We start from the raw sequence: 23,088 nt of genomic DNA, 5'->3' as shown, positions 1-23,088 counted from the left end.
CTATGGTATCAATTTCAAAAACTTTGCCTTTTTCTCAAGTTATCACATTCACAAGATTTTCAGAAAACTTACGCTGACCTTGAGGTCGAGGTCACTGAGATTCGAGCTCGTCTACGATTTTGGTAGATGCACCTGTGGTATCAATTTAAAAATCCTACATCGCCACCTTAAGTTTTCGCATTCACATGATTTTAAGAAAACCTGATCGTGGACCTATGACCTTTAGGTCAAGGTCAGTGAGATCTGAACTCATCCAAGATTTTTAGCAGATGAACCTACGGCACTAATTTGAAAATCCTACGCGACTTCCTTCTTCAGTGATTGCAGTCACAAGACTTTCAGAAAACTTGACCTCTGACCTCAGTCTTGTGGTTGAAGTCATTGAGATTATAGTAGATACGCCTATGATATCAAGTTAAAGCTCCTACATTGCTTCGGTCTCCTGTTGTGCCATTTGCAAAAAACTTTGTGATTCTGTTGATCTGCTTTTCCATAACTGTCACAAGTTAGACCAGGAAATCAGTGTTGAGTGTGTCCAGTTGTTGCCCTTTTTTTTGCCTCGTTTTTTTTAATGGGACTTTTAATGACGATTTGTGGCCAAGTGTGAAGCTGCTAGGATGTGAGTCAGCACTAATAATTGTTCACATGCTGGCCTCAGAAAGGTAAACTAGTTTACCTAAACTGGTGATAAAGCTTTAAAATTTCAAAACACACTATATTATATTCAAAACATACGCCTTTTAATCAGTTTAAGTTGAAGGACATAGATCAAGGGTGTCAAATATAAGGCCCTGGGGGCAGAATTGGCCCGGCAATTCTGTAAAATGTAAAATTGCCCAAAGAAATCTCTTCCAGTTGAGTTATTTGTCCTATACAAGAATATATACTGGAGTTTGTTTAACATACACCAAACATGTCCGGTGTGAAAGCATTTTAAGTATCAGGAAATCTTACTTGTGGGTGAGCATAAGATGAAGTGTGTCAACACCAGTGCTGGCACTGTATGAGACTGTTATGGTTCAAATGGAGCAAAAGAGACACTCTTGATTTAATGAGTACTTCACCAACACAAGACCTAATTAGAAATGAGAAAACAGAGATTTAGAAAATAAGTGGACAAAATTAGCATCCTTGGCGAGGCTTCTGGCTCGTCCAGGTTGCCAAAGAGAAGAATTCATGAGGTTTCAGAGGAACCTCTAAGTCCTTCGTGTTGAACAGGTTGTGGTCCTTCAGCATCTGATCGGGAATTGTCCATTTCACAGCCTTCTCGAGCGTCAGACCAAGAGAAGCTGTTAATGGCTTGTGTAGATCTCTCCAGATTGTCATATTCAAAGCTAACCAGCAGAAGAGACACTCAAAAGACAAATGATTTCACTATCTCCTCATTTGCTTTCTCTCTGTCTCTCTCTCCCTCCCTTCATGTATCTCTGTCACTCAACATTTTCTTTCAGGAAGAGTGACCGGCTCACGATAAACAAAAGGAAAAGGATCTGCTCTCCTCTTTCTATAATTCCCCCTTCACCCTCTTCCTCTCTCACTCCTTGGCTTTCTCAAGCTTGATCTCTCACTCTCCCCTACTCCATCCTGCTCTATCTCTCTCATTCTTTAAATCTCCTTCTCCTAAAAACAAAATCCTCTTAACTCTCCGCCACCTCCTCATCTCCACAATCTAATTACCAAGACCTGCCGTGAGGAGAGGGATGCAGGGAGGTGTGAGAGAGGGAGAAAAAGCAAAAGACAGAGAGAGGAGAGTGGAGGTTGTTACTGTGGTTGCTATGTCAGTGTTTCACGAGTGGAAAGCACTTTGAAACAGAGGTGAGACAGAGACATAAGAATAGAAGTGGGTAAGATGTGTCATTTTCTGAATATAGTGTCTTTAAAAAGCCATCATTCTTGGATTAAAATAAACAGGATTCATTAGTGTTGGGGCTTTTCCACCAAATCCTTTTCTGCGATTTCACAAATGAAGGTTACACCAAAAAATCTCTTCAAAACAATAAGAAACAGAACTGAACCTATATAAAACAATACATACACTATCTATCGGAAAACCTGTTTTGAATACTAGACAGTAAATCTAATGACATGTTTAACAGTGTCTTTCAATACCTGAGCGTTTTTTGTATTTTGCTGTTTGCCAAAAAATTACTACAGCCTGACAAATACGGAGGGACGGAAGAGATAAACTGTGATGTGAACACTAGGAACATTAATAAAACTCGAACTTGTGGACTTCTCAAACTTACTGGATTATTTCTCATCAGCACCCGAAGAAACAAGCACCGTTTACCACAAGTGTTCAAACTGTTGGTCATGCAATCTATCCATCCATCCATTTTCTACTGCTTATCTTTTTCAGGGTTGCGGGGGGGCTGTAGTCTATCCCAGCTGTCTTAGGGCGAGAGGCAGGGTACACCCTGGACAGGTCGCCAGTCTGTCGCAGAGCTAACACATAGACACAGACAACCAGTCTCACTCACATTCACACCTATGGGCAATTTAGAGTTTCCTATTAACCTATTCCTAGTAACTGCATGTCTTTGGACTGTGGGAGCAAGCCGGAGTACCCGGAGACTCTCAAGACCTTCTTGCTGTGAGGCAACAGTGCTAACCACTGTGCTGACCCGATCTAATTCAAAGTAAATGTTGTGTAAAACACCAAACGTGAAGATCACCAGTTAAAAAAAAAAAAGGAAAGAAAACAAAGTCAGATAGCCACAGCGAGGGTAACCAGAAATAGAAAGAACAAAAAGAAAATGTAATAAAAAAAGAAAGACAACTACATAAAGGCATAATGAACAAGAAAAACAAATGAGAGACAACGCGGAGAGCAGACAAGGGCAAACTGTAAAGGATTCTGAGACAGAAATGAAGAGAGCGATGCACAGAGAGAGGGAAGGAGAATTTTGGCTGCTTGCGTGGTGACCCAGCGGATATTTCAATCAATTACCATTAATTAGAAATCTCTGATTAATTCTATTTGTTGATTAAGTCAATTAAAACCACAAGCACTCGTTATCGCACAACGAGCCTAATGAATTCCTGTCGACAATTTGTTCCCACACACATATTCCCTCTGCTGCTGCTAATACCGCCTAAAGCTACCCAAACTTTGTTGTTTGCATACTCTTTCCCATCTTTCTCCTCTTTTCTCTTCAACTCTCTCTCCTCATCTGACATTTGTCTTCTTCTTTCTCCTCCCTCTTTCTCATCCTCTTCTTTGTCTCTCTTCATCTTTGTTACAGTTTCATTTCGTCTATATGTCTAATTGAATTCATACAAAGACTAACGTTACAGAGCAAGCACACTCGGCTCCGTCGGTTCGTTGAAGAGCACCTTGACAGACGTCATTATGCAGAAAGCCCGTCCTTCAGGGTTTGGAGGCTGAAACGCTCCACCTTGACCTCTAAACTCAAGGATAGGAAACATCTATCCTGGTGTGTTGGTCGGGACTGGAGAATCAGTGTACATGGTTGCAGAACAAATCCACAACCTTGCTAGATTTTTTTTTTTTTTACGAGAAGTTAGATTATTGTTCTGGAGTTTTGGTTAATACCAGTGGACGGAATAAACATCAAGAAGTAGGGTTAAAACATCTTGGATCACGTATTGGTTTAGAGTGGGCAGTGTTTTGGTTTTGTTGGATCAGCTCCATCATCTCTTACCTCCCAAAGTACAAGATGTCAAAATTGTCACAAAATGTTAAAAATGGCCAAAGTTAAGAATTATTTTTTAAGACAACATTTGACATTTTATTTGATTGTGCAATGGTTGTAATCAGAAAGGGACAAAACATCTCAGGTACACTGATCAATATTAGCAGACAATATTTAAATATAAAAACTTGTTCCCAGTGCTGTACAGCATCACTTCCAATGTCATTAACGTTAACTCAAACTAAACTAAAAAGTAGATCTGAAAAACATTTTAGTTAACAAAAAGCAGGGAACGTTGTTGCTGTGAGGCGACCACAGTCACCGTAGTTTTGTATTTTCTAATTAGTTCATTTTGACATTTTGTTTTTAATTCAGTTTAGTTTCTGTTAATTTACAGGGTGACTTTTCTTGTTTCAAAATGTTTAATTAAGTTTACCTTGTATTACCTTCAGTGCTAGTTTGTATTTTTTTACTTTCATGTATTGATTGATTGATAATACTTTATGTACCCTGAGGGAAATTGTTTCTAATCTGGTTTTCCTAATCTTGAACCATTTCAAGATTAGGAAAACCAGTATAGGCATTACAATAAATAATGGTCAGTTTTAATTTTTTGTTTTAGATAATTCAAACCTAGTTTGGGTTTTTAATTTAGTTGTAGGCCTTAATAACCTTGATCTGAATAAATAGTCTCAGTAGTCTCAATAGTATCTCAGTTCATTACTGTCAATGACAACAATGTTTGAGACCTTTTGAGTTTTACTTTTATTATTCTAGATGTTTACATAAGAACTAAACATGTCTGACTCTATAATACACAAAAGGCTTCAGTATAAATTTGTCACACCTGAGACAATTTGTTGGGTGTGTAGCTAACAGCCGAGCTGTACTGAAACCATGAAAAGAGATAGCTGCCTAGATTACGTTCATCTACTTTCATATGAATAGACATGAGGATTATTTGCCAAGATTAGATTACTGGATAGATTACTGATGCTCACTGTGTATTGACCGCAATGAACGTAGTAATAACTACAGATGCTGCAACTTAAAATGGGCGGCTCATCAGTGACGGGATCATGACGGCTTCCCGAATAAATTCTGATCGATTGCCGGCTGATGGGAGGCCATAATGATATCCCCCGCCGAAGACTAGGATGATGTAATGATGAGTAGTAACACCGCTAAGCGTCATTGAGTTAAACCAGTAGTAATGTCTTGTGTATCCACCAGGGGGAGCAGTGTGGAGGCAAATTTATTTATTTACAAGTTTGCCTCAATACATAATTATACTTTTAAAATTTGTTCAGTGATTCTATAATTATGACAGAATCAGCATGTCTATAAAATATTGGTATCGATACATGTTTGCAGCAAATACAATCCAGGTTGTGCACATCAAACAAGCCAGCCAGTGATAATTATTGCTGACTTGTGTATCTGAACATAAAATCTTAAAATGATTCATTCACTGCACTGCTAATGTTGTCATATAAAATCGGAAATTTGAACACGCTTTGATTGCACTAAAATATGTGCGTGTATTCATATCTCTGTGGGGACAAAAAAATTGGAAGTTTATTATACTTGTGGGGACCAAAATCCTGGTCCCACAAGTTTCAAGGCATTTTTGAGACTCAAAATGTGGTTTTAGTGACAGGGATACGATTGGTTTATGGTTAGGGTTAGGGTAAGGGTAAGGGTCAGGGAAAGCATTATGTCAATTAGATGTCCCCAGAAGATACCCGACGTGTTTGTGTATGTGTGTGTTTATTCGTGCCAGAAATATTTGGTGCTTTGTTCTAAATATTTCTGATGATTAATAAGGTCAGTGAAAAGCTGCTGTAGAAGTGGACCATGAAGCTCTAGCGCAGTACTAAAACTTTTGGTAACTCTCAGCATTTATGCTTTCAAATAAATTAACAGTCATAGCGGCAACGATCAGAGTCATGCCTGCTTACTCAAGTTGTCTGCCGCTAATCTTTGTCTATCACCTTTAACATTTATTTTAATACTGTGGTTGGAAATTTTTGCACTGTGAAAAGGACACTTGAAATCCAACTGGCACATGTCCCACAAATAAGTGTCCAACCTGCAGTATTTATTTGTATATTCATTTAGTTATAGGTGAAAAAACTCCATGTACAAACAGGTAGCAGGGAATTAACAGTTATTAGTGTTCAGCCTGGTCTTTATGAGCACTTATACTCTCTCACTCAAACTGTCACAAAAATATAATTTGTTTTCAACGATGTGGTCGGGAGAATATTAACAGCTGATACCGATTTCGTACATTTTCTATATCGTTTCTTGGGATTGTGCAATCGAAGCTTTGTCATCATCATATGACCCCTAGAGCTGATGTAACCAAAGGGATGATATGATGTAACTGTGAGAGCATGTACGCTACTCCTTGAAACAAATTGAAGGTTTCAACAGAAAACACAAAAACTGAATATCAAATAGGAAAAACTTACATTTATAGAATTCACATAGTATTGTATAGTACATGGAAAAAGCTTTCCCCTCTAAGGTTTGAGGAAATGTTTCACAAAGCAGCCAAAGAACAACTTTGAAGCACCTTCTAGGTGAAAGTCTGACCTCTCTTATGCAAAATATAAAGAAATTATGGGTTTTGTGAATTATATCAACTTTGTTACGTGCCAAGGGGTGTGGCTTTGCTTTTGTGCTCTGTTTTGTGTTCTGTTTATCTTTCAGGCGTCAGGCCTCCTCTGATTGGCCAGTTCGAAGTTGATTGGCAGGTGTCTATTGGCTGGTCTGGGCTCAGTTGGCCAATCACACTCCAAGGAACACTACAAATGAGCCGCTCCCTGGCCAGCTGGGGCTGCTGGCTTCTGCTTTGACAAACATTTGCGAACAGGCTTCTTTATGTTGTGTGTGGTGGGAGGCTGGACAGGTAAGCTGGGGTACCCTATACATTGGTTGTAGATTTTACTCTGTTAGTCACACTAGGTTATGTGGTTGATGCCACCCTTGTATGTTTTCACTGACTTTTATCGAGTAGCTAGGTAGGCCTTTTGTTTTGCACTTTTCTTTCAGTTAGGCTAGGCCCTGGAAGCTACCAACCTCTTTTTGTTTTATTACTTTCTTTGATTTGGATCAACCGCCCAGTCCTCCTCCCCCCCACCTCTTCTCTGTTGTTAAGATTGACTGTCCAACCATTAAATTCTGCCTGATACCTAACTGCTCTGTGGTCTTCCTCCTTCATTGATTGTGGTTGTCCAGTGTTGCTGTCCCCTGCCTGCCTTTGCCCCCGCCGTGGTGGGGGGGGGACGTAACAACTTATTATATTAGATTTAAAATGATGTTTGCTGGAAATAGATTTGGTGATTTGCAGTGTAAAATGCCTGAATGATCAAACTGAGTGTAACGCTTTATCCATTTATTTTTTTACATTTTCAAAATGTAAGTTTCTATGTTTTAATGGGTGAATAGGTTCACAACGAAAGCTATCAAAAGAACAGCTGTTTCAGCTTTATTTATATAGCGCTAAACCAAAGTGTGCTATGTACTCAGTGCGCTTTATATTATAAGGCACTGCCCTGACAAGAATACTGTCCAAAACTATAACTATCCAAGTAAGAGGTGTTTGTTTTGTTTTTTTTGTTTGTTTTTTTTTTAAAAGAAAACACCATCTCCTGGTTACACTCTTCAATTGGGTGAACAGGGTGTATTTATGGTGAAAAGTCGATACGCCCCAAGAGAAGAAAGGGGGGACGCCCAGTGACTGACATTCAGCTGACACCTGATTGTCAGTTAACAGTCAGCCGGCAGTCCTCTGGCTGAAAGTGGCAATTCTGAGTGGCTGTATTTGTATCAGGTAACACAGCTGACTATTAAAACCAGGTTAGACATTATTGTCCTTCACATCATTTCTGTATGGAGAAACAACTGTGTCTGGTTATTGGGATGGCTTTTAACCTGAATTAAAGGTTTTTATGTTTCCAACTACTCCTCAGTGAACTCTGTGATTGTCTTTCCTTTAAAACACATGTGAAGTTGCTTAACTAATATGCACTATATCACCTTATAAGATTTCTCCAAATGGGTCACACCACATTATGGAATGAGACTCGATGTAATACTTCCAGTGACTCAGAATCCATCTGTTTCAGGCTCACTGTTTTTTAACAGCACATATAAATGGGCTCTGAAAGACAGCAGGATTCATTAAGGGCTTTTAGAGCAATTCACTGAAAATGGAAGCAGACAATAAAGTAAAACGTACCTCTCCCACTCACTTTACCGCTGTGTTTGTCAAATTTACTGCAAAACCTGGAAACCCATGTGCAGTAAAATATTAAATTAATACTCACTGACAATGTGAGAGCTTGACGCCAAAGTTTGGGTTTTTACTCTGACATCTCTCATGATAAGGACAGAGATCAAAGGTCAGATAGTTGTATGATTTCATATTGCTCCTATCCAAAAAGAGTGATAGATTTGCAGAGATTACTGCTTACAGTTCATCAGTGTCCATCACTGTTTATGATCATCATAACCACTACAATGAATAGAAAACATATTAAAAATAACAGTTTAACAAGAGTTCAACTGTATGGCTGGTAATGTTTCCCCTGAAAGTGCAAATCTATTTGCCTGTGTGTGTGTTTGTCAGGATGTTGGACCCCATCACAGCAGGATCAGTCTCATCAGATCTTAACGAGTTAAAATGTGATCCTGAAGATGCCAGCCAAGGTTGGAAGTGCTCAAGCAGCGGGGCTATGGGGCTAAAAAAGTGAAAGCATTGCACAGTTGATGTGAACTGCATCTCCTCTAATGCTTTCTTCAAAAATGAATCTATTAAAATGCTCATATTTAGCCATTAAAATAACATCTTTACAGCCTGATATAAACTAGCACTGTAGCTACTTCATCCATACATAACAACTGCATGGGGGAATTTTTTTTCCATCAATTCAATCTAATTTGATCCTGTTAAAACAAAAAATTAAAACATCTAAATCAACTGGAATTCTCGACAGCGTTTTCCTGGTGACTTTTGAAGCAATTTTAATGGAATTATCTGACAAACAATATGACGAGCTGGGAGCTACACCTCATCCAGATGACAGAACTTCTAGTATTTTCTGTATTTTTTCTCAGCATTTTTTAGCAGATATCTGTATCTGTGCATTGTACCTGTACAGTTTATGGAGCTTTTAGATTAGATTTAGATTTACTTATTGTTCTTTCAGAAATTCCATTTGTGCCGATGGCAATGATCTGACAAATATATCCACAATAAAGATATCTCAATTACACAAGAAGAAAGTGCCACAGTGCCAAAAGTCAAAACTATGTGCGCGTGACACCCCTATCATACCATATCATATCATTTACAGCTGGATTTGTTCAGCAGATTATACCACAAGATAAAGAAGACCTCTGGGCACAAGATGGGCTGTTCCCTCCAACCCAAGGAAGGTCAGATGTATTCACCATGAAGAAGGTGTACTATATCACTGAAGATATCTCACCCTTTTTCCACCACTCGTGACTCTCAAAGTTGGGTCATACTGCATTATTGCTGACCTGCAATCTTACCATCCATGTTAACAATCCTACTGAGTTTGCTCTTACTGATTACTGAAAGTGAAAAACACCAGGCAATAAAACAAAAAGTTGGGATACTTTCTGCAAATGAACATTAAATAAAACACTGTATACTGTCCGCTTATCCACATCAAACTGTCTCGGCTTCTGCATTAAGTATTACAATTGCATAAAGACAGTGGTGTTTGAGTCCAAGTCAGGTTTTCATCAATTGTATCTAAAACTGTATCTAAATATTTATATGGATTTACAACTTGAATACAGTCACCACCCAACACTACCAATGCTACATCAAAATATGTTTCTTCAACTAGCATCACACCAAGTAATAAACTCATCCAGATATGCAGGATACTTTGTCTTATCTTCTGTGATCAAACCAACAATCTCTGAAAGGACAATTTAACAAAGACATCATTAAAGTCACCAGATGAATTAGTCCCACAGTAATTAGTACACAGAGTAAACAAAGCTGGAGATATGACACTCACCTGTGGTAATAGTGGACGACACTACCACAGTGCGTTAGCGCTGTAATCAGCCAGTCACAAACAACTCAACCCATTAGATGTTTGTGTGTTCTAACCTAGCTAGCACTGGTTTTCCACCTTCTCTCCCAACATTCATGGTCATTCAGGGCTTTGAAGAACCCCAACATGGAAGCAGCCAAAAGACTAGCATTGAGGCTGTGAAACGAACAAGTCACATTCATAGGCTGACAAATGTTTGTCTGCCTGTGGACAGATTTCATCCATCGCAAGAAAGTCTCTAGTTTAAAACCTGTAATTGGTAATTGGGTTAGATTGGTCTGCTAGACAGAATATCGGATTATAAATGAAGCCTTTATTTTAATTGGCTGGATCACAAATACAGACTTTAAATAACCAGTAATTGTTTGGCAGTATTCATGCTCACATGCTGAAATCAACATTATGTTGTTATTCTGAGTGCAGGCAGTCTTCTCTATCCGTACATAAAGATATGTTGCAAGCTAAAAACATGGTGATAAAAATGATATGCAGTCTAATTCTGAAAGTCCCAATATGTGGCAAGCCTACCGACAACATGCAGTAACCCTGACATGAGGCTGAAGATAAAATACTGAGTGAGTGTTTGATTAAAGGAAAGTTTTAAAAAACACCTCTGTGACAGAAAGCTCTGGAGCCTTCACGTGAAAGTCAAAATGGATTACTGCTGACATCATCAGGTCTTATTATTGTAAGTTATTATCTGAAGTCCCTTTGCCCGCTCGACATGCGGCGACATTTTAGGGATGAAAGCTTTACTCTTAAAATATTCAGCAGCAGTAAACAAATGGAGGATATATGAAGTCTTTGTGAGTGAAAGCATTTACTGTTCTCACTAATGCAGCAGGGAGAACGCACCGCGGCCAGTTAAAACGTTTCTATCAATAAAATCCAATCTGCTTCTGTCTCTCTGTATTTCCCTGTATATTCATCTATCCAACTTTCTCTCTTTTCGCTTTTTCTTCCTTTCTTCCTGCATCTCTCTTTAGATGCTGTTCTGTCGCTCTGTGCTAGTGTTGCCAACACTTTCCATTTTCCTCCACCTGACCACTGAGGTGTTCCAGTGTTTTCTTTTCTTCCTCATCCTAACCTTTTGTCTTTCCCACCTTTGCCTTTCACCCTGTCTTGTCTGCATGCACTTTTATATGTTGCTGTTATAGCAGATTTAAATTGGTTTGCCTCGTGTCTCTTTCTCTTTCTCGATCACCTTACTTGTGTCTCTGGAGCCCTTTCAGCTTTTTGTCACGGATTAGTGAAATAAATGTTGCGGGATGGAGTCAGTCAAACATCTGAATACTGGAAGGCATGTTATGTTTAAATGGTCATGGGACTGAATCTTCTATAGCTGCTTTCAACTTGGGGTTCAGTACCTTTCCCATATTTAAGCATTGTTTTTTTCTGTCACTTTATTGTCTTCAAAAAATACGATGAGTGGAAAGTGATGATCCACAATGTCTGTCAACTTCAGTAAACCCTGCAGACTGGACTCAGAGTATCAGAGGCTCACAAACAGTAGTGTATACCATGAACTGAAGGAACAAGCAGAACAGATCAGAACATAAACTGTTGCAAGGTTCTTATATTTCTTCATTTGTGCTTTAAGCAAAAATGCAAGTTGGTATTTATTTATTCAGAAGTCAGTGTTGATCTGTCATGTTTTAATTGTTCGACAGCAGCGATGTGATGAACACTACTAGTGTCAGAAAGTGTCTCTGTCATTCAGCAATCCGACACATATACGTTTTTTAATATGTAGTAATTACTGAGTACCTTATTTTAAATACACCCTGCTTTTCAAGGTCTCCTCGGCTGTATAATGGAGGAATGATATCAGACTGCGGCGTCCTTAAATAAATACCTGGTTGGTTATGAAAAGTTCAAACTCTACATGACAATAAAACGTGTCAATTAATCTCCTGTTCTGTTCTTCCTCTGTCTTCATTACTCTTCACTGGCTCTTCCTCTCTATGGCCATCGTCGCCTCTTTTTCAGTTTGTTTCTTGATGGTTTTCACAGCGACTAAATGATAATTGTCTTCTCCTTTGTCGTGGCCGTGATTTTCTCTTCCATCCTCCTTCCTTTTGCCGCTGACTGCCCTTGTCTCTCTCTCGCTCGCTTGCTTTCCTCACTTTTCCGGTGTCTCTCTGCATCCTTTTGTCTTCAGAGCTTTCTTCTGCTTCTGTCTCTATGCTGGTTTTTGATTCTCCCTCTGTCTCGATTCCTTTAGCTGATGAAAGAGCCGAGTGTTTTCTTCTCCTCCTGAGCAGATGAAGATGAAAGTCTGATCTGTTTGTTGACACCGTTACCGTGGTAACGTCTCACCTGTTTGCTCGCCTTCAACCCCTAACGAGCAACTCTTAACGAGAAAACACCTCTTCAAAACATCAACAAGCGCACGAATCAAACACACACGTACCGAACCGAGGCATAAACACAAACAGAACTACAACTAAGAAACACACAGAGACGGGCATAATCAAAAGACACACAAACACACAGCAGCTTGTGTTCTTGGCAGGGAGTCGGTGGATCTTTAATCCTCATCATGCAGCAGGTATCGATATCAGAGCCTCGCTGTCACCTTCTATTAGCTGCCTGAGAGACACTGAGGGAGGGGAGGTGGGCTATGCATGTTATGGAGAGAGGTGTTCACAAAAATATACAACCAAAGGATGGATATATTCAAGTGATTCAGTGAGTAATTAATTCAGGCTTTAAAACCTCCCGATTTGAGACATCTAATCGAGCAAAGAAGCAAATGTTTAAGGGGCAAAAATGGCATCTGGGCGAGACAATTTATAACAGAAAACTTTGCAAGATCTTTCAAGAATGGTCATTCACGTGATCATTGGTCCTCTGTTTGAGAACAAAATCTCTGCCTGCCTTTGCAGCATTTCTCAGCATCGTAGCCAGCAAGAGTAACTTTTAATGTGAAGCAATGTCTCAACACTATCTATCAGCAACACTATCTCTAACCCAAGGCAATCAGAATATATATTTTTTTGTAATTAAATAATTCACCCAAGTCGTTGCAAACACAAAGTAATCATTCTAAATAAGAAACAGCAAAAAAGCTGAAATGCAGTAAAGATGTAGGTACTAAAGCATTTCTAGCAGCAATGTGCAGACATTTTAGCTTGTTAAGACAATTCAGTGCTGTCAGGCATCTAAATGCCTCCAAACTTGACAAAAAGCTGAAACAGAACTAGCCACAGAAGTCGCATAACAGATGGTACGAGCCCGACAGAGGCCTGACCTCAACATCATGGAATCGGCCTGGGATTCAGAAGACAGCCTAAATCCACAGAACTCCAGAAAGTTCTTTTCGAACTGTATACTTGTTGAAAGAGTTACTGATCATATGCCTGTAAAACCTGTAAAGTGGGAATTTTGTAAGAGATGCAGGGGGGGAAAAAACTGCAGTTCACATTGTGTGCAAAAATGCTCAAATTCAGCAGTGTGAGGTTTTCAGATGGAGTTGGAATCTTCACCCTGGCTGCCATGTATAGGTTTACTGCCAGTTTTTTGCTCTGGCAATGAGACTACTTGCGACTGCCACAAAATATCAGGACTTGATAAACCCAAACTGGGTACCCGGGGCAAAACTGAACTGTGTTCTGCTCCAGAGATCCGTGACGGTCTGGAGTCCTGGGTAAGATGCCAGATTTGCCAAGTTTGTAATCCAGTCTTGTATGGAGCTGTCATTTAATTATTTCTATATAATTGTTTAAATACACGTGAGGTGGTTGGAATACATGTGAGGAGCATGGTGTTGAAAATAACAATGATATGTTGAATAAGGGGAGTTTTATGTAAAGAGGGTTTACAGCTCTTCAGTTGGCTCTGTCTCTTTGTCTAAACAAGGCCCCGTCCAAGCCACAGCAGATCATGTCACAGTGTTTGGAGGTGCATTAAGTGGAAATGCATAGCGACTCCATTTTTAATTTTTTGAAAGGAAAGAGTAGGATTCATGCATAGAGACAGAGACAGGCACATGACACATGTAAGTTGTTTTGGAATAATAAAGTATATCACAGAGAATCGTTGTAATAGAGAATTGTGTGCTGGTTTAGAATAAGTCGGGATATAGGTGGGTATGTGTCGATATAAAGGGGGTATGGGTCATAAGTCTTTGAAAGGGAGAGAAAGGATGGACTTGTGATATGGTGTGTGTGTGTGTGTGTGTGTGTGTGTGTGTATGGTGGGGGGTTAAATTGGCAAGAGGAAAGAAAGCTGAAAATAGAAATAGCCCAACGAGGAGGGTGGGAGGGCCGGAGGCCAAAGAGCATGATTAGAAGGGTCTATGGGGGGACGAGGGGTCCATGGGTAACAGTAGGGGAGGACAGGTTCATCTACTATCGACGGCAGGGGAGAGAGGGAGCAGCTGAACAGATAGCAGCACCAGGAGAAAGAAAGAGATGCGCTAAGGATGACAGAAAAAGAGAAAATGACAGGCAGACACAAGGAACAAGGGGAGACAGGAAAAGCCCGAAAAAAAGGACAGTCGAGAAAGAGATAAGGAAAAAAGAGATGTAAATGGAAATAGAGACAGGTAGGGAGATAAGACACAGAGGAGGTTCACTTCAGAGGAACGAGTTAAACACTCACACTCGTATCCACCTATCTGTGCGAGCATCTGTGTGTGAATGTGTGTGTCGAGAGGTCGCCTCCTAACAGTGTGTGTCTGTCTGACAAAAGAAACTGACTTTGAACATGGATACTTATCCGTTTCCGAGACAGACGGAACGAAAGTCGACTTATAGACAGATGCATCTACTGCGTTATTGTCTTTATACTATGGAAGAACAAATATGTTTTTCCTACAATATCGACATTCCCAATCCTTCTTGAAGGAAACAATTCTTTCTTAATCAGAATGAAATCCTGTCTTTCCTTGAGGCTGAAACAAGTTGTCAATCAACAGAAAAAATGATCCCCTGAACAATCATTTAACAGATTTTAAAAGCAATGCACCCATATTGAATCAGTACTGTGCAGTGAAAACCGACTATTTCTTTTTTTATGTTTATCAAGTTTTATTGATTTGTTTTTTTATGTTTGTTTTGAATTCCTGTAAATAAGAGTGATTTAAAAAAAATAATTCTGGTATTTTCTAGTCTTTTTAATGATTAATGTACCAGAAAAAAACAACCACTTCCTTTTGGTTTGTGTTAGGACTTTTGATCTGACTGCACTGATGATACTAAATATAGCCGATTAGATGAGCAAGAAGCTGCGTGAAACCCACTGGCAGGCAACATTTAACTTTCAAGAAAAAGCTGTTAGTGTGTGAGATTCATTTTTAGCCCGCATACCTGTACACACTGGAGAGCAGGTGTGTATTTGTCGTTGTGAGTGCTTTCCACTGTGCATATGTGAGACCAAGTGTGTGTGTGGGTTCAGTCTATTAATTCTTGGTGTGTCCAGGCCCCACAGCATTTCTACTACAATAGAGAGTCATCGGAGGCCCAGGGCCTGCCGGAGGAACGTCTGGCTGACGCCGTATCTTTAAGGAGCATTAATTCAATTAAGAGCCAGGTTATAGACAGCCAGGTGGAGGAGGAGGGGTGGCAGCTCAGTGCAAAAAAAGAAAAAGAGAGAGAGAAAGGGACAGAGAAAGACAGCTGATATTTAGGAGACGCGGACGATACCAAAGACTGAAAAATATGGACTGAAATCAACTCACTTCTTCTGATAAACATTTCAACAAGGTTTAAGCAGTGGAACTGACACACTGATACACTCCCTGTTAAGGTTTCTCCTTCACCTTGTTAGTAGAGCACTTCACTTGGTTACTTAACTTCTCCCTTAGCAGTAATCTACACCAAAAGACTGAAACATTACAGCTGTAGCGTCTACTGTTTAAAGACAGCATCCAGGGCTGGGCACCTCTGGCATTCTCCCGGTGGGCCAATGCAATTTTGGCCAATGGGCCAGTTTAAAGGACCAGTCGTACAAGCACCGATAGCAGCTCACTCGTTCATTTTCATTACTGAGAGTGGATTGCCCAACCAAATCTATTAGCAGCAAAGCAAGTGAGGAAGGTGTTGAGAAAACTTTTTGTGGACAGTGTCATCTGCAGACAGTTGTTCTTGAACTCTGGAACCACTGTGCTGACTACAATAATAGACTATATAACATTTCTATAATGCAGAAATGTGTCTGAACTGTACATTTACCTGTGAGGATGCATATGTATTTTCTCAATGTATGCTGTTGTTTTTTGCATTTGTGTGTGTGCGTGTGCCCGTGCGACCCCTGCCGACCCCCACTGTTTTCTCATATAGCCCTACAGTAATAGGTTGCAGTGCAGAAATCGAACCCATTTACGCGTCCCAACACCAAAAACAGACAAATGATCGCTAAAATGGAGTCGACTTCTCTTAAAATTGAGCCCCCTTTTCTCTCTCTCTCTTTCTCTCTCACTCTCTCTCTCCATACAAATGACTGCTATCAATATTTCCAATCTTCATTTCTCCAGAAGCTCACGGCCTCTTTCTGCCAAAAATCAATGGCTTCCCACTGAGAGCTGTGACAAGGATCAAAAGTGAGAGGCTCACTTTCTTCAGATAAACTCTCGTTTCTGTACAGTTTCATCATTTAAGCAGCCAGTTTGTGTTTTGCATTCACATCAACTTTACAAAAAATTGACCCAAATGGCGTTAGTTTTTTGTGATGAGAAGCAAAGATAGTTTGTGCTATTTGGAGATTTTTTATTAAACATTGGCAATCTAATAAACATTAGCAGGATGGCTTTTTCAGAAGGCACACCAGGCTTTACCTATACTTCTTTTTTTTTTTTTTTTTACAACAACACCTAAACAATACATCATTCATTCAAAAGAAGAAACACAAATGTACAGCATCCTGACGTCTGCCGATAGAAAATAAAAGTCATCTTTTTTACTTTGTGGCAAATGTGTTATAGATATTTGTTTATTTTGGGCTCCTATTGATAACTTGGAGGCTAAATTCCATCATGCAAACTATAAAAATGTTAATGCAGGATTGGGAATAATGGGTATTCTTCCTTTTTGTGGCCCATAAACAGGAGTGGACACCTGATAGCTGACATCTAAAGTAAGCAAACAGAAATAGAGTTTTATACTTTAGTAACTTCCATCCTCTGTGCTCGAAGAAGAGCCTCGCACACAGAGGGATGCTGGGAGTAAAAACCGTGTTTGCTTCTATGTTTTTCTGTTTTTCTAATGAGATAATCAAGTTATAATCACTGGCATGTTTTATCCAGTGATCCTTTATTAGCACATTCCTTTAAAAATATGCTTAATAGTTATTTCTATTTATGTTTAAACCCTGCCCAGGTTTTTTTTACATTCCTAGACTTGAAAAAAGCTTCCCTTGTGTAGTGGTCTTACACCACAATAGAGCTAGTAACGATGTATGTTCATTTAAGTTAGATGCTATCAACATGCTTCCTTCTAATAGGTGTTGATAAAAAAGACTACTTACATTACAAATTCTGAAGCCAAAAATGATGATGATTGAAAGTAAGCCCTTACAGGACATTTCATAACTAGTTTTGGACACTTTAGAAACCACATTTATTTCTGTTTACTAGAAATATTAAAGCTATCTTACCACTCAGATCTACTTCATGAGGTATGACTAGGTGGGTCATTCCAAGGTTCTATCACGCTCTTATGTATTCCCTTTGTACACCCAACCCGAGGCGTGAAATGCACAGTTACATGCATACATGCAAAAATATGCTCACTTTACAAACTTTCCCAACTTTTTAGGCCTAAGCTCAAATGAATAAAGATTATGTGCTGCTGATTCTTCTGCGTAAAAGCTGTCACAACCAAAGAATCTGAAAGGTTACAAAAAGATTAAAGTTCTACATTCTTAATCACACGGAAACAACTTTTTTGTTTCAGCAGGGCTGTTTGTCTAGTCGTGCTTTCATTTCTTTGTGTTACTGCAGTCAGCTATATGTTTTTATGCATTCATTTTTAATGCATGCCTCTGCCTGAGTCTCTTTATTTGCATATGTGTGTGTAATTTAACTGTGCAGCATTTGTGAGCATAATTCAAACTTATATGAATTAATGTACTTCTGTGTGCATGCAGTTCTATATCAGTGGGTACACTTACACGGTGATTGTGTGGATTTGCGTGTGTGTCTCTGGTTGTCAGTCACACGGCAGGGCTAGGCTAATCAGCGCAGCTAGCTGTTCGCTGTGTGATGTAGGCTGATTAATATCCTGTTAGTGTCCCGTGGCTTTTAAGGTTAACTGCTGTTTCCTCTATACATCCATCGCTTCAAAACAGCCCTGCTTTCATTTGGCCTCATTAAGACGATGTATTACTATACTTAGCAACAACACAAAGACACACACACACACACACACACAGTCACAATGTTTTTTGTTAATGCTCGGTGTTGATTTGCCAAAGCTTTGTCACATATTTGCAAAACCTAATGAAGAAAAGTGACAGTGGACCTCAGACAGAACCTCTGAATGCTTTACTCACACACACACACACACACACACACACACAAAACACACACACACACACACACACACACACACACACACACACACACACACACACACACACACACACACACACACACACACACACAGTATGGATCTATTTGCTGTCACTTTGTTATCTTGTGTCTTTGTTTCTGATGATTTGTGTTTGAAAACTGTCTGTTGTTACTATCTAACACTGGTGGACAGAAAGCAACTACATGTAAGTTTATCTAGATTCATATTTGTATACAAAGTCAAGTAGTTGAATTATTTTGTTGCTGTTTTTGTGCCATTAAATACAGAAGCTGGTTTATCAAAGACAAGAAATGTTATTTTGAACAGTGAACTTGGTAACCTTTTGGAATAAACTCAACTGATTGGCTTTTTCTTTAGTCATTTAACTAGATACTCATGATATACACACTAATATCAAGTAAAGTATTAGTTCAGGCAGAGACGAGTGATGTTTCCATCCGCAGTAATTTATAAATGGACACGTGTGGGCAAACTAAACTGAAGACTACACTGGATCATATGATTACTACTCATCTGTCCATCTTGGCCAACTATACACCTGAAATAGAAATTTTATTACCCAAAAGTAGACTTTATAAAAGTTCCAACATTGAAAAGGTATTTATAGTATTTAGCAGCAGGTGATACAGCATAAAAAGCCATGCTGTGTCACCTGCTATCTGTTCTTATTCAATTGGAGCATTAATACCATCAACATATCGTCATATTAATCAACGGATGCGGCAACGCAAACTGGGTTTTGGTGTTAAAAAAGTACAGTGACAAGATTACGTGTAAAAGGTGACAATTCAGACATTTTTTTCTGAGTGACCTTGTTGCATAAGAGGCCCTTTCTTAATGTGCAACATATATAGGGAGGAGAAAAACGCTCCTCGTGTCTTATTTTTTGTGCTTGATATTGAAATGAAGTGGCTGCAACTGAGTTTAGAAAACAGCTGAGCTTTGGTTAAAAAAAAACCCTTAAAACTTTCAAACCAATGAGCATTATTTGGGGATTACGGTCACACGCTTTTTGCCCTGTTTAGTAAATCATGCCCTGTGTGGAAGGTGTCACGCCAAATATATTATCAGTAAGTTATGAAACCACACTCATCTTCATTTATTGTGATTTCAGATACACATCTGTAAAGTTGGTGGTCTGACTATAGTACTTCTCTGTAAGATTACATTTAGTCACGAAACAAATCAAGGGAGTACTTTGCTTAATGAAGGTGTACTGAGAAAAAAGTTTGCCATGATGAAATAAAAGAGCTTGATATGTAACAACTGACTGCTGTAGGTTTCTACTATTAGACTAATATAATGCTAATTTAACTGATATTGAGGCAAACATCCGAAGAGACAAACCGAGACACTTTCCTTCCTACCTTGAAGCTCTGGAGCTGCTCTGAAGCATCCTTGTCCTGTCTGAGGCAGGAGTTAAAGATGAGGAGTTCAGTGTCTCGCAGCCACGCCTTCAGCTCCTTGATACGGGCCTCCAACTGCTCCAGAAGTGAGTTGGTAAGTGGGGACAGGGCTGATCGAGGGTTTTCCACAGTGACACCTCGACCTCCAGCCAGCTGAGCTTTTATGTTGGACGACTGGTTTTGCTCAGACCTACCAGGTCCTGAATGCTTGGAGAGGATTTTCTGAAATAAGAGAGAAGAGTCGGGGGGGGAAAAAAGGAAAAAGTCAGGCAATTACATTGAGGACTCCTTGTTATGTCAATACTCCATCATGTAAAGTAGCATATCAATCAATACTCACACAGCCATTAATCATCTACCTTTATAAATGTGCAGATCAATAATAGGGATGTCATGTATTCAGCGCCTAGCTGCAAGTGTGAAGATTACATTTTAAGTAATGCCACTGATGTCAGTGCTGCTGTTCAAGATGTAATAATATAATCATAATGTTCTTGTTGACATGAGATCGTGTTTACATTGGGGGGTGGGGGAGGTTGCTGGTTTGCTCTCACATACAATACTGTACAAGTTAACTGGAAATTAAAAGTAATTTCATTTGATCTAATGCTCTACTGATGCTGCGAACACAGACTGTGCATGGATTTACAGCTGACAGGTGCTACTGGAAGGTTAAACTGGAATATTTCCCACCCAGTCACGGATCAATCAGTGATATCGTACAGTCCCATTGGTAATCGTTTCAATTGCTAGTTTCAGAGTTGAGTTGACTTCAAACTTGGACTGTACGTCATCATATTTTCTAATTCTTGCATAAAATGTCTTGTAGAAAGGTTACATTACTTTGCTGTATGTCTCTCTCTATATAATTATAATATTTCTCACATTTCTGCATTTCTTGATGTAAGAAAAAATCTTTAAAGTTTTATTTTTATATAATAACACGTTTAGACAAAGTTTCTAACGGTGTTATCAAAACTATCAATTAGCTTGTTGTCATCACAAACCTTCTGTTGGGAATGAATAAAACTCTGGGAATATGTCTGGTGTTTTTCCAGGTGCAAACAGATCAGCTGCTAATTCAGAGCTTCTAGCAGCTTCTCCTACAGAGTTGTGATATTCACACCCAAAACAAAACATCATTTAGACACAATACAAACTGAAAGAGGGTTTGGCGCGGAGCAATCACTGTTTCAAATAGGAACAACTGAAAACAACAAGAGCGCGACTCAAAGTGTGTGTGTGTGTGTGTGTAATAAGCACTGCAGAGTAATTTTCCAACCCCTGTTGATCACACAGTGAGACACAGTAAGCCGCTGAGAGAGACTATTCTCCAGTTGGAGTTCAACAAGTGTGTGTGTGTGTGTGTGTGTGTGTGTGTTTCTTAAAAGTGCTCATCAATACAAAACAAACAAACTTGTGATGGCCACCAATCACAGGCACAAGGCAGAGACCAGGCCATGATATCAGCAGTAACATTCAGAGTGCAACATGCCAAAGGAACATAAATAAATACGTTCTTCGTTTTTTTTAGCTTTAGCTTCAATTTGCATGTAGGAAAGTAAGATTTACTATACAGTCCAAAAGAGCAGTCTCGTCAAGTCTGAATCTTCCAAAGTTGTCCTTCTACATTTCTCCAGTTTGGACACACTCCAGTTTATTTAATCTCATACATAGAGCACAATTGATTGATAAAGATGTAGCGCTAATGCTTTTGCTAGGTTATCTTCATGTTGTCATTACTAATTATCTAATACCTAATATTTCTCTTTGAATTTTTCCTTGCAGGAGCAACTCAGTACGGCTGACCTCACTGCATAACTACAAATGTTCTAATCAAAATGATCACTGAAAACCGCTGAAAAATGACATCACTACCAGAACCAACTCCGTTACATAAGCCACGCTCAGAAAACCCACAAAAACACTTTGCTACTAGCAGTGGGCAAATAGGGAACATGAACAGGTTGTCAGGATTAGCAGATAGGAAGATCATACTGCCATGTTTACTTTATTAGAAGAAGTTATAATAACAGCGATTATTCTTTAATATACGCTAGGAACAGTTTGTGTCTTCAGGTGTCACCAATGTCACAAAACATCCATACACTAACAATGTGGCATTTTCACTTTGAAAACAAACAAACAAACAATTTTATTGTTTGCTTTTAAAGTTTTAAACGGCCTGGCTCCTACCTACCTGGCAGACCTTCTACACTTATACACTCCACAACGTTCTCTCAGATCATATGACCAGTCACTCCTTGCTGTCCCCATGTCGAGACTGACACACCGGGGCTTTCGCTGTTGCGGCTCCCATGTATAGAATAAGTTGCCCCTCCATATTAGGCTGGCATCAACATTTGATTTTTTTTTTCCAAGGCATTTTAGGAGTAATACCAGAGTTAGTTATTTTATTATTCGTCTATTTTATTCATGTTTTAATATTTACTTATTCATGTTGATCTTTTCTCATTTTTTTATTTATTTTATTGTGATTTTATTTTCTTTGTCTGTTTAATGCATGTTTTTTTAACTTTTATTACTGTTTCTTACCGGAAAGTACTTTGGTCTATCATGTTGTTTTATAGTGCTCTATAAATAAAGTTGGATTGGAGCAATTTTAACCAGTAAGCAAGAAAGTTGAGTCCCAAGGTTTGGTCTTATACTACATCATTCTCAGCATGTAAAATACAACAAACACAACTACTACATCCTTCCATGTTTCCAAATAGCTGGCAAACCAGAAGTAATTCTCTTTTCATACCTTTTGGTTTCTGCAGTGGGAGCTGTACTCTGTATCTTGTCCTGTTCAGGGTTCATAATGCATTGTTTGGAAAAATTTCAAGGTTCAGATAGCTGTTATCTTGAAGTTTCCACTATGACTGTAACAAGCAGCCATGGCAGGAATAACAGAACACAGAGTTGCTCCTGAACAAGCCCAATGTGGGTTTCTGTTGTTAATTTGCATATATATATATATATATATATATATATATATATATATATATATATATATATATATGTGTGTGTGTGTGTGTTGATACAAAAGGTACTGAGTCATTAGTATAGGAGAAAGCACTTTAGCTGAACTCTGGCAGGTAAAAACAACCCATTAGACAATGAACAACTGCAACAACAGGACCCCAAACAGTCAAGTGCGCAGTTAGCTTTGTGCTAAGATCATGAATGTCTTCTTAATTTGACGGAGAGAACAAGAAACAGAAAGAGAAACGAGAGCAAGATAGCTCGTATCCAAGGAGAAATAGCTGCCATCAAGGATGTAATTTAAGAGACATAAAGAACATTTTCCCAAGACAGCAGGCAAAAACATCTTTTTTCCTAAAACATACATTGGTGAACATATTCATATCACAAGGCAAGA

The 23,088-nt window shown here is 39.0% G+C and overlaps 1 protein-coding gene across 2 annotated transcripts in view; it reads right to left on the bottom strand.

Annotated features, from left to right (window-relative positions):
- Nucleotides 1–23,088, bottom strand: part of akap6 (A kinase (PRKA) anchor protein 6) — a 213,107-nt gene that overhangs the window by 28,419 nt on the left and 161,600 nt on the right. For both annotated transcript variants that reach the window (XM_040042907.1, XM_040042909.1), the window contains one exon: nt 19,665–19,925. In XM_040042907.1, coding sequence (XP_039898841.1) covers nt 19,665–19,925 — 261 coding nt within the window. The remainder of the gene's footprint in view (nt 1–19,664; nt 19,926–23,088) is intronic.

The sequence above is a fragment of the Simochromis diagramma genome, unplaced genomic scaffold (genome assembly GCF_900408965.1).
Source record: "Simochromis diagramma unplaced genomic scaffold, fSimDia1.1 OVJJ01000304.1, whole genome shotgun sequence".
NCBI lineage: Eukaryota > Metazoa > Chordata > Actinopteri > Cichliformes > Cichlidae > Simochromis > Simochromis diagramma.
This window is presented reverse-complemented; position numbering and strand designations above follow the sequence as displayed.